General features: G+C 42.0%; 1 protein-coding gene across 1 annotated transcript in view; it reads left to right on the forward strand.

Annotated features, from left to right (window-relative positions):
* Nucleotides 1-13,487, forward strand: part of LOC139275554 (target of Nesh-SH3) — a 200,214-nt gene that overhangs the window by 4,532 nt on the left and 182,195 nt on the right. Inside the window, exons 3-4 of the mRNA XM_070892723.1 lie at nucleotides 5,086-5,163; nucleotides 12,653-12,742. Coding sequence (XP_070748824.1) covers nucleotides 5,086-5,163; nucleotides 12,653-12,742 — 168 coding nt within the window. The remainder of the gene's footprint in view (nucleotides 1-5,085; nucleotides 5,164-12,652; nucleotides 12,743-13,487) is intronic.

Here is a 13,487-nt window from a genome sequence, read left to right on the forward strand (position 1 = left end):
TACTCCAACTCACTCCTGGCTGGCCTCCCAAATTCTACCCTATGTAACCTTGAGGTGATCCAAAACTCAGCATCCCGTGTCCTAACTCACACCAAGTCCTGTTCACCCATCACCCCAGTGCTCATAAGAACATAAGAAATAGGAACAGGAGTAGGCCATTCGGTCCCTCGAGCCTGCTCCGCCATTCAATAAGATCATGCCTGATCTGATCATGGACTCAGCTCCACTTCCCCGCCCACTTCCCATAACCCCTTATCCCCTTCCCCTGCTCACTGACCTACATTGGCTCCCGGTTAAGCAATGCTTGTTTACAACTCCCTCCATTGCCTCGCCCCTCCCTATCTTTGTAATCTCCTTCAACTCCCCCCCCCCCCCCCCAAGATATTTGCACTCCTCAAATTCTGCCCTCTTGAGCATTCCTGATTATAACTGCTCAACCATTGGTGCCTTCAGTTGCCTTGTCCCTAAGCTTTGGAACTCCCTCCCTAAACCTCTCCGCCTCTCTTCATCTCTTTCCTCCTTCAAGATGCTCCTTAAAACTTATCTCTTTGACCAAGTCTGCTGTAATTTCTTCTTATGAGGCTCGGTGACAAATTTAATTTTTTTGTCTTTTAACACTCCTGTGAAGCACCTTAGGTCATTTTACTCCGCTAAAGGCGCGACAGTGGCAACACTCCGAATCCGGAACCCTCAGGACCAAGGCCGTTCCAGATTTTGCGTTTTGCCGGATTTTGGAACGTCTTTCTGACGTCACGAATCCGGAAACACCCGAGCCCAGGTTCGGGTATTTCCGGATTTCGGAACGTCAGTGGGGGGTGGGGGGTGGTGTTCACGGGCAATGAGGTCGTCGGGGATGGTGTTCGCCGGGCAATGAGGTCATCGGGGAGTGTGGGGGTGGTGTTCAGCCGGCGATGAGGTCGTCGGGCGATGAGGTCGTCGGCCAAGGCCCCATCACCGCTGGGGAGGTGTACGGGCGGGGCCCGTCGAAGAGCTGGTCGGACGGCCCCATCACAGAGGAGGTGTTTGGGTGGGCCAGCGAGGAGGTCTCGAGGTAAGGGCAGTGGCGGCGAGGCAAGGCTCAAGGTAAGGGCAGTGGCGGCGTGGTGAGACGAGGCCCGAGGTTGGGCAGCGGCAAGGCGAGGGGCGGTGTGGCGAGGCGAGGGTTGGTGAGGCGTGGCCCGAGGTCGGGCAGCAGCGAGGCGAGGGTTGGTGAAGTGAGGCCCGAGGTTGGGCAACGGCGAGACTTTGAGGTCGGCAGGATCGGCTGTTCCGGATTCCAGAACATTTTTCAGATTCCGGATGACCCTGCCACCAATCGGTCTGGAGTCCGGATTCCGGAACATTCCAGATTCCAGAACTCCGGATTTTGGACGCTCAACCTGTATATAAATACAAGTTGTTGTTGTTGATTCTAATGCACTGTTCAATTAATATAAAAGCTCTATGTGACTAATTAGATGCAGATATAATTTTGAAAAAAATAAGGGTCTAGAAATTGCCCCTCGCCTTGATTGCGGGCGGTAACCTTCTGGGGTGGAGACTTCCTGTGCCCGGCCCAGAAGTCCTGCCCCCAACATGGAATTGGGCCATGCACCCTACAAAGGAAGTGGAGCACTGTCTCCGGACCTCTGCTTCCTTTGAAGGGTGCTCCTGGGGTGGTAGTGCGGCACTGAGTCTAGCGCCGTGTGGAGCAGGCCAGCACTACATGGATCCTCCGTGTAGTGCTGATGCGCTACAACGCCCCTCCCCTTCCACGCTGCACACGCTGCAGGCCCATTGGTGTCCGGCACTGGGCCACCAGGGACGTGATCGACCACGCCAGTAGCCCGGCAGTCAAAACGGAGTGCCGGGCTGCACAATGGTGGCCCGGTTGACGCAAGGGCCGCCATTGTCAGGCTGACCCAAGAGTTGGCCGGCAAATAAAGATGGCGACCCGAGGCACTAAAGGCTTCCCCTTCAAAGAGCCCCACCAGCGGCCCGCAAAGCTGGCGTTCACATCTGTCTGCGCCAGCCTCACGGTCCGCGGGGCAATTTCCCCAAGGGGCGTAAAGGGGCGGCGTGCAGGGCGATGACGTCATTGCTGGTTGCGTGCTCTCCCGGAGTGCTTACCATGGGGCGTGGTGCTGCCGGATCAGCACCCCCAAAGCTCTAGGACAATTTCCCGTGGGGTGCTATCTCCCCCCTCCCCCAGGTGAAACACCATTGCGTCCCGTTAGCGTCCCCAGAGGTTCTATCAGGACTTTAAAAAAGGGGTAATTTCGCCCTCAAGGAGTCTTAAAATAGATCGGGTAGCGGGTCTTAACAGTATTCAACTGAGGATGCTCAAAGAAATGGGAGCTGTGCTAAGTGGACCCCTTGCTTAAATATTCAACAGCTCGCTAGAGTCAGGGACTGTAGGAAGGCTTCAGTTGTGCCAATATTCAAAAAGGGCAACAAATCAGAACCAGAAAATTATAAATAAATACAAAAAAATAATGCTGGAAATGCTCAGCAGGTCAGGCAGCATCTGTGGGATATTATAGGCAAGTTGCTAGAAGGGATCATTAATGACCACCTTTACAGAGAAGGGATTATTGGACTGTGAACCTGGCTTTTGTAAAAGAAGCTCTCACCAACCTAGTTGAATATTTTGAGGAAGTTCTTAAGTTGGTGAATGAAGGTAGCACAGTTGACATTGTTTACTTGGATTTTCAAAAAGCTTTTGACATAATGCCGCACTTAGGTTACTATATAAGTTCGAACCCTATGAGATTGGAGGGCAAATCCTGGGTTGGAGAGGAAATTGGTTGCTCTGACTTTGACAGAGGGTTGTTATTAAAGATTTTGTGTTGAGACCAGTTACTAGGGGAATCCTGAAGGTGTCAGTGTGCGAACCATTGTTCTTTGCAATCTATGTTAATGATCTGAATTGGGGAAACTATCCATAAGTTTGCAGATGGCATAAAAAATTGTGCCAGTGTTAAAACCAGAGTAGTTCATTCTGTAGCTTTCCCCCTTTCACAGAATCAACTTTGTTTACTTCGGAGGCATGCCTGACAGAGGGCTACAGAAGCGTTTTATGTGTTATTTTGTATGGCAGACAAAGAATATCTGCCCCACCTGTGACAGAGACTGTGATTCCCGCATTGGACTGTACAGCCACCTGAGAGCTCACTTTTAGAGTGAAAGCAAGTCTTCCTCGATTTCAAGGGACTGCCTATGATGCTATTCTATTTATAGGTTTATATGTAACCTTTAGGGCTGCTGACCAAGGGCCGTGCGGCTCTTTGTCGGCTGACGTGGACACGATGGGCAGAAATGGCCTCCTTCTGCGCTGTAAATTTCTATGTTTCTATGTTTCTATTTCCTCCACTCTCTGTCTTTATGGATTCTCAAAGTGACAAATTAATGGAACCAATTGAATGCAATTTCATACTTTCCACCTGCACCAACTACAAATTGGGTTTAATGGCTTCAATTCATTTTTCTTGTTATTCCATTCTGTCCTTACACGACACCGAAGCTATAAACCACACCCGGTGTTTTAATTAGCTCATGCAATTCCTGAATCCATTCTTTGTTGGAAATTACCTCATGGCAACACTTACATCCATGCTAAGAATCTGTTGAAGGAACGACCTCATATGACAGCAAGTTCAGACACTCTTATCAAAACAGAGATTAATTAATGTAGAACAGCAGTTCCTGTTCTCTTTTAAAATACAGAACAGAACTGGCAGTTCTAAAATAATTCATGTTTATTTTCAATGATGTGTTGAAGCTTATTGCTATTACACAGAAATTCTGACAACAGATGTAACCATTTCTGTGAAAAATGATGCACAGTACTGCACAGATGTTAATGGGAGATTTTAGCATGTGTTCAGTGAGCTGAAGTCACCACTTAGAATATGTTTAAACCCATATAGCTTTGGGCTAGACTGAATTAGTGTGCTGCAATAAAATATATTACTTTCTCATGTCATTGGGGCGAAATTGGACCTCGGGTATTCCCATTCTCCCTCCCTTCACCACCCGCCCCCCCCGACCCGCCCCTCCTCTCACAGACTCTACCCAAAGTGCAGCTGCTGGCATGGCAGTCAGTCCAAATTGCTGCTGTCCAAGTCAACAAGCTGCCTCTGGATGCCTGATAGGTGCCCACAGCTCACCTGCAATATGAAGACAAGATCTGTGGCCCAAAATGTGATGAGCCTCTGCGCACCTAATTTTGATGTGCATTCTCATCATGCAAAGCTATGTATTGGAAGCACTAAATTGTAAAATGTATTCTGGTGTGTTTTAATGTGTTGTAATTTGGTGTATTAGCATTATCAATGCAAAAATATATTTTTACCCATGCCTCCAAAATCCTGCGACAGAACTGGATTAATGAATGAACGGGAACGGTAGCATAGTGGTTATGCGACTGGACAAATAATCCAGAGACATGAATTCAAATCCCACCACGGCAGCTGGGGAATTTAAATTTAGTTAATAAATAAATTTGGAATAAAAAGCTAGTATCAGTAATGGTGACCATGAAACTATCGGATTGTCGTAAAAACCCATGTGGTTCACTAATGTCCTTTAGGGAAGGAAATCTGCAGTCGTGCCATTCCCGGGAATGGCAGGACTGACATATGAAGAAAGACTGGATTGACTAGGCTTATATTCACTGGAATTTAGAAGAATGAGAGGGGATCTCATAGAAACATATAAAATTCTGATGGGATTGGACAGGTTAGATGCAGGAAGAATGTTCCCGATGTTGGGGAAGTTCAGAACCAAGGGTCACAGTCGAAGGATAAGGGGTAAGCCATATAGGACCGAGATGAGGAGAAACTTCTTCACCCAGAGAATTGTGAACCTATGGAATTCTCTACCACAGAAAGTTGTGAGTCCAGTTCATTGGACATACTCAAAAGGGAGTTAGATGTGGCCCTTACGGCTAAGGGATCAGCGGGTGTGGAGAGAAGGCTTGGGTGGGGTACTGAGGTTGAATGATCAACCATGATCATATTGAATGGCGGTGCAGGCTCAAAGGGCCGAATGGCCTGCTCCTGCACCTATTTTCTACGTTTCTATGTTTCTTTGTACCACTTACAGATGACAAGCTGCCAGACTATGTGTTTAATCAATTCCCTGTATCCAAATTTGATAATGTGAGGAAGAAAGAAATTACAGGTACTGCCAACAATACCCATGGCATAGCTGTAACCGGTGTAATGTCACATTATCCAAGAACTTAATTTCAAGTGTCCATTTCTCTCCATTGCTCATTTGTTATTCATCAGTCTACATTGATATTTCCCTTCATCATATGTGTAGTAACTTGTGCCACTCTTTACTTTCCTCCCTACCTTACTTAAGAATTTGATTTGTTCAGTATATTCTTGTGTTACCTGTCTGCATTCAACTAAAATGATGACCGGCAGAGCAGCACAATTCACTTAAATAGAGGCAGAGGTTGATGTGCTAAATCAGAGGTCATGATCAAACCTGTTGTAAAGTGGCACCAGGTATCTGTAATAGTCAATCAACATGCAAATGGAAGAAAAATCTTAAAGTGCATGTTGTTAACACCATGACATTTTGTAGTGTAAGCTTAAATGGTAGAGATAGGTAAGACACATTTAATAGATGCAAGACACTTTTTCCGCAGTTCTATTTTGTGGTCTTTGTTTTACTTCAGTGAAAGTAATCATTACATTATGTCTTACATGGAGTCTATTCATTCTTGATTTCTGAAAAATATTAAACGATCAATGTGCTGTATATTTCATGCATTTAAAACAGTTATGTTTGCCAAATTTGATTTGTTTGATCAATTCACTGGGGACTACATTGTTATGATGTTCAGTGTGCAGCTATTTATTGATATCCATTGCATTATTTAATACAATTAGGAATTTAAACTCTAATGTAGAATAATGAATATACTGCATGGTAAACTTTGTGAGGGGTCTGGGTCTCGGAGGGAGAATTGTGCACAAAGGTCAGTGCATTTGATTTTCCAGTAATTGATTTTAATTCATGGAACATCAAGAATATTGCATAGGATTACACAGGATATACGGCACAGAAACAAGCCATTCAGCCCAACCTGTTCATGCTGGCATTTATGCTCCACTTGAGCCTCCGCCCATCTTTCCTCATCTAAATCTATCAGCAATACCCTCTATTCCCTTTTCCCTCATATGCTTGTCTAGCCTCCCCTTTAATACATCTATACTACACTTCAACCACCCCCTGTGGTAGCGAGTTCCACATTCTCACCATTCTTTGGGTAAAGAATTTTATTCTGAATTCCCTATTGGATTTCTTGGTGATTATCTCATATTGAGGGCCTCTAGTTATGCTCTTCTCCACAAGTGAAAACATTCTCTCTGTATCCACTCTATCAAAACCTTTCATAATTTTAACAACCTCTATTAGGTCACCCTTCAGCCTCCTTTTTTCAAGAGAAAAGAGATCCAGCCTGTTAATCCTTTCCTGATTATGTATACCCTCGCATCCTTGTAAATCTTTGCTGCAACCTCTGCTCTTCTCTAATTGCAGATTAGAGAATTGGGCACAGACGTCATGTCTTCCATGTCTTACATGAAGTTTAAACATTGCTGGCATGTATATTGTGTGTCATCATTCCATGCTTATGCCTGTGTGATGTGCATTAGATAACCTATCCACAGTAGTTTTTCTGACATTTTGTTTGCATTAAATCAATATAATATCTCCTAATCTGAGGAAGGACATTCTGCTATTGAAGGAGTGCAGCAAAGGTTCACCAGACTGATTCCCGGCATGGCTGGACTGACATATGAGGAGAGACTGGATCGACTGGGCCTGTATTCACTGGAGTTTAGAAGGATGAGAGGGGATCTCATAGAAACATATAAAATTCTGACGGGACTGGACAGGTTAGATGCAGGAAGAATGTTCCTGATGTTGGGGAAGTCCAGAACCAGGGGACACAGTCTAAGGATAAGGGGTAGGCCATTTAGGACTGAGATGAGGAGAAACTTCTTCACTCAGAGAGTTGTTAACCTGTGGAATTCCCTACCGCAGAGATTTGTTGATGCCAGTTCATTGGATATATTCAAGAGGGAGTTAGATGTGGCCCTTATGGCTAAAGGGGTCAAGGGGTATGGAGAGAAAGCAGGAAAGGGGTACTGAGGTGAATGATCAGCCATGATCTCATTGAATGGTGGTGCAGGCTCAAAGGGCCGAATGGCCTACGCCTGCATCTATTTTCTATGTTTCTATTTAAGGAGGTGAATTTCCAATGAGGTCCTTCCGCTCGTCCACAATCAATTCGGCAGAAAAGCCAGGGAAAAGCAGGTTTACTCTGCTTTTTATGCTGTTTTTTCAGAGTTTACAGAGTTCTTCTGCTGAAGTTACAGAGAGTAATTGGGAGAACTCATGCAGAAATTCACCCCTTATATTTTACACGGTGTTTAAACATTCTTATAATGTGAAGTATGTGTGTCATCAAATCATTTGTCATCATGTTGAATGGTATTGATTTATCCACTGTCTTTCACAAGATTTATTTGAAATCATTTAGTTAGCCAGTACATAGTAGATATTACAGAGATTATCTTCAATAATGATGGTTTTGAATATTGAATGAGAAACCAATTCTATCATGAGGATTGCCATAGCAGTAAAATACAAAGTACACTTTTATCAAACCTAGTATTGTTTTATTGAGTGATCAGAGGATTGCATTTGGTTTCTTTGTTATACAGACCATGAGCTGCCAGACCCTGACACTCCAATCCCAGTATCTGATTTTGGTAACATAGAAGAGAAGGAATTCACAGATACTCCAAACAATACTCATCTATGGGCTGCATATTTTTGGTTAACATTATGTAGAAGAACATTTATAAGTATCACGTATCTCATTTTCGCATTATTCAACAGTCTTCACTCATGCTTGACATTTCTGTGTGGCGACTCATGTTACTATTCATTCTATATCTATATTAGTTTTGAGAATTTTTAGGTTACCTCTGTAAAGTATAATTTTCCTCATTTGTTGAAAAAAATTGAATCTTCACTTTGAGACGGCTATTGCTGTGAAAACATGAAAAATTGAGGGAGGATTTTCATGTAACATATACATGGTGAGGGAGGGGGGGGTGTGGTACAGGTGGTGACAGCGGGGTATGTGCAGAACCCATCCTGAGGACTTAACAGGTCACCCGAACTATTTTGGTTCAGGATTCTCATCAATGGCTGGAATTTGTGATGACAATAACAGGGAGGCTATCAGCGCTCACCGTTACAATGGTGGAAATATGACAGCAACTGCTGAAGTACACACATGTGCAGTTAAACGCAGAAATCCAGAAGTTGCTGTCAGAGATACCCTGCTCCTCCACAGGTTGTGTTGTTGCAGTTCACACCGATAGATGCGAAGTACTTATGTAGTACCTCAGCCATGAAATGACTGCAATAGCGTGAACCTGCTATACTTGCCCACTAAAAATGGCTGAAAAAGCTAGGGCTGGTGCATTCAGGAGTAAGTGAGATTTTAATGGCGTGATAAATAATGCTTACTGCTGAACAATCTCTCTGGCCCTGAGCAATTAATTTTACCTGTGTGGAGTCTCATTCCCTCAGTAGAAAATTAATGTTGGAGATTTTTTTTTTTTAATATTTTTTTTTTTACTTTTTCTGTCTGTCTCTTTTATCTTCATTAATCCCATCTCTATTTCCCAATCTTAATTTAATTTTCTGTACATCATTCAAATCTAGTTTATATTTCCTGCTTTCTATTTTCTGGTTTGGACGCGTCTCTGTGAGGATACTTCAATTTGATCGGTTGAAGAGACTTGCTGTTTCTTGACCTGCTCACAGATGACACAGATTCCTTGTAGAGGGCGCCGTGCTGGAAGACACGCTGGATTGAAGGAAATCTCCACTGACAATCCCGTGACACGTCTGCGGGCAGCTGTCAGCGAGGTAAATGGCGAGTGCACTTCCTTCACCGCTGAGAGCAAAATTCGGGCCAATGTGATCAGCACAAAACAAGGTTCACGATCTGAAGGACGTCTTGGGATGCTTTGCTGCGTGAAATGCACAATATAAATACAAGTTGTTGTTGTGTTGAAATCAAGTGCACAGAGTGAACGGAAGCTCTACTTTGGAGCAGCAGTCAACACTTTTGCAGAACCCACAGCAATGAGGACAATAAGGATAAATGCCTTTAAGTAAATCCAGAGTAGAGACATGGGTTGTGAGGAAGTATAGTCTGCTCAGATTAAACTTGAAAGGAATGAAGAAGATCATACTTGGGATGACATTTCTAAACCCTGATCTTTTATTAGTAGCTGTTTTATGGACTTATCAGGAGAAAGTCACTCAGGCCATGTATCCAGTTCAGTCAGAACTACTTTTCACACAAATGTGACAGTATTTCCAAAAAATGTACAAGTGTTTTAAACTGAAATGGTGTTGTGCTACAAATATTACGGTTTGTGGCCAACATTATTGCAGCATCCCTTCTTCTCCGGGAGAGCTGGGAGAGATTTTTGTTTTTATTACTGTGGAATAAAAGTGGTGTTTAAAATACCAGTAGCCTCTGATTTATTCTGGTGAATTGGTAATTCAGATAAGACTATTCTGATTCTTCCCTTCCAACGTTCGTAATTCTACAAAACGGAGATAAGCGATGAAGATTGCCGTCCTGAGTTTGTGTTTCAGCTACAACAGGACAGAAAAACTTTTGGTTGTTCTTCCATAATTTCAGTGCAGGGTGCAAATTATTTTTTTCCACTCTAAAAGTCAAGGAGGGAATAGGTAGAGAACAGGCAATGCCTGGTTAATTAATAACCAACTCTAATACTAATGTGTTTTGATATGTACGCAGGTCACAAGATGAAGCAGTGTTTTTGTAACATGCTTCATTATTGCTGTTTCTACAGATTTTATATATTTTGGGAAGCATATCTGGTTTGTTACTATGGAGGTGAACATTGTTTATAGATTACAGCCTAAAGGTATTACACGGAATGGAGATTTGCAATCTTTAGTCTTATTAAAACCAAATTATTTCTTACATATTAAGTAAACTCACCTAGACTTAGTCATTAGCAAACATTTGCTATTGGCTGTGCTGCTTCTGATTTGCTGTTATGCTCACTGCGGCCTATTCAAATGACAAATCTAGGAAAGTTTGGAGTATGTTCACAATGGCAAGATTGTTGCGCAAGATGGCAAATTTTGCACTGTCTGTCGCTGAACTCACTGTTGCAGGAAATTCTGGGTTAAACTGTCTTACATGGAGTCCATTCATTTCTTTTGCATAAACTATAATATGTGATGAATTTCCTGTGCATCTTGGTGGATTTTAAATTACATGTTTATTTGAGTTGTGTTGTTTCGCCATTGCACTTTATACCTTGTGAACCTAGCCTGTTTAAATATATTGCTCGATCAGTGTTATGTCTCATCCATGACATTAATGCGTAGAGTAATTGCCATAGATGTTGAGCTATGTTCACTCATTCTCATCTAGTACACTCTTATAGAGTGCTGTTTGTGGGAGCTTCCTTTGTGCAAATTGGCTGCCGTAATTCCTAAATTACAACAGTGACTACATGTCAAAAGTACTTAATTAGCTGTAAAGCGCTTTGAGACGTCCAGTGGTCATGAAAAGCACTATATAAATGCAAATCTTTTCTTTATAGGCACAAGTGTAAAGTTTATTCGGTAATTATTATTGTGTGTCTACATCCTTTTTTGAGTTTTCATTCCTTCTGCATGTATTGTGTTAAATCGTCAGTACACTATACAAGCCTAAGTTAGATTCGTTGGGCAGTGAGTTGTGTATCTTATCGAGTTTAGTTATTGTGCTTCTATAAAATGGGCCAAATTTTGTGGTCAGCAGCGAATAAGCGGTGTCTGCCTTTTGCTACACTTGCACTTGCCTATAGACTTTCTATGGGCTTTTGCACTGGAAGTTTTTGTCAGCCAACATATCACAGTGCCCTCTGGATTCTGTGTGAACAGGACATGCAACTATGTATCTCCTTAACCAATTAGATTGAAGAATCTTTAATGAGCAGCACAATCTGAACCAGGCAGTGTCAGTTAGAATATTGAATTCAATGTCAAATCAGGTACAGAAAGCAAAATAAAGAGAGGGAAATAAATATTGGATTAAGAGAGAGAGAGATAAAAGATGGGAAGAAAAAGTTAAAATCTCCAACAATAATTAAAATCTGAAGGAATGAGACTCCACATTTGTGATAGTTCATTTTCTGTGAAAGAGAGGTTGTTTGGTAGTAATGAAGACTTATCACACTGTTAAAAAGGCACTTACACTGGAATGGACAAGCCCTAACATTTTCTGGAGAGTTTAGTGTGTACATATCAGGTAAGTACGGCAACTTCACACTATTCCATATATTTGAATGGTGAATCTCTCGGCAAGATACTATTGTTGTGCCGCTTTTGGAGGAGCAGGGAAACTTGGACAGCCACTTCCAGATTTCCACATTTAATTGCGCATGTACGGTTGCCGGAAGTTGCTGTCCAATTTACACTTTAATAACGGTGATCGCTGTTATTTCTACCATAAAATATGATCCATTACTACTTGGCCATGCTACTTAAACAGTGTTTGATATCACATTGAATCATTCCATTATTATTGTGTGAAGTTTGTTGAATTGTACTGATATGACCATTTAATACAGTGTTTGCATGAAGCTTATAATTACACAATGTGTAGGGTATGACCTGTACAATGTGTGTGCAGTGGAGTTCTAGCTGTGTTATTGTAGTATTTATAAGTAAATCAAATAAACTGCATAGATAATGGCCTAGAAATCCCGGTCGAGGTCTTCCCGTGGGCGAACGACTGAAAAAGGTAAAAAAGATGCGCACTTACCTGTTCCTGCTGCGCCCACAAGAGATCCCGGTCCTGAGGCCTCCACTCACTGCGCATCACAGCGCGTGCACGTCAAGACGGACGTAGGTTGGAGCTGCAGGCACATGGCTCTGGGCAGCCAATCAAGGTACAGTATTTTCTCATTCATAATAATGGGAATTCCATAAGTTAGAGTTCTCATTATTATGAATGAGAAACAGCCCACAAACACCAAAACACGAATAAAAAATAGAAAAAATACACTACATATTTAAGATTAATTTAAATTAAAGTTATTAATGACATAAAAAAATATATATTTTTCCGATTTTTTTTTTTAAAGATTTTTTAATTATGGTTTAAAATAAACTTACCATAGTGGACAGGGATTTTAACAATAAAATGTGTTTTTTAAATTTTATCTTGTTATGTTTTGGTATGTTTTAAAACTCTTACACCTGTAAAAGTAGGCTATGTGCCTGCTTTTATCAGGAGCAGGAGTTTTCAGGACATCCATTGATCAAGAGATGGGTAAATACTGCAATCTTGCCCATGCGAATGTCCTGGCTGCCGAGATATGGAGGATCTGTCAAGCTGGAGCTGGACAGATCGTAAAAGCCGGTTTTCAGCGCATGCGCTTTGCGTGCTGAAAACCGACTTTTACGATGCCTTCCCAGGTCCGTACACACTCCGTACGGACCCGGGGAGGCCGGGATTTCTAGACTAATGCATTTATCATCATTCTTGAGAGATGACAGAAGTTTCCATTTGGTTCTTTGTTATGCCTTACAGACTCTGAGCTGCCAGTCTCTGACATTCCATATGTGTTCAGTCCAATCCCACTATCTAAACTTGCCAGTATAGGAAAGAAGGCATTTTCAGGTACTCCCAACAATATCTATGTTGGGCATGAACTCATGAATGGAGTAAATACTAATGAGTGTGTGCTGTTAAATGTCACTGAGCTTTTCTCAATTGTAAATGTTTGGGTTGAAGTGACAAATAGTTAGGATACATGCCACAGCTGATATACCACACTTCAGTACTAACACTGAGTGTTCTGTTTCACTTGTATGAAAAGTGTATTTGATAGTCAATACACCTTGTCCTGCATGGAATCCACTAATTGCTGCTGCATAAAGTATATGAAACGGCCAATGCACTGCATATCTCATGGATTTTAAGCACTTTCCTCACCTTTTTTGTTTATTTGATTAATGCATTGCACATTTCATGAATTTTGGAGACCACTTATCTGCGATGTCTCTGTCAATCTATCATGGTTATGATTGTGTGATGTTAATTGGATTATCACTGCAATTACCTCTCACACAGTTTACACAATGATGCAGCATGCAGGTTCTGTTGTCATGTCACCCTTGTGTGAATTTTATTGATCGATCAATGTATTATGTTGTGGGTAGTTTATTATTACATGAAGTGTATTATTTAGTGCATAATCTCCAGCTGTTCAAAAGATCTGTTTTTGAATGCATTCAAAACATTAATAAAGGGAGTCTTTTCCATTTTTATATTATGTTGGGCCTGCTGTGAAGCTCTAACATTTTCTGATTTTGTTTTATATTTCAGACTTCTGCCATCTGCTTTGTTTAAATTTTTTTTATCA

Source organism: Pristiophorus japonicus, chromosome 11 (assembly GCF_044704955.1).
Source record: "Pristiophorus japonicus isolate sPriJap1 chromosome 11, sPriJap1.hap1, whole genome shotgun sequence".
In the NCBI taxonomy this organism is placed as follows: Eukaryota; Metazoa; Chordata; class Chondrichthyes; family Pristiophoridae; genus Pristiophorus; species Pristiophorus japonicus.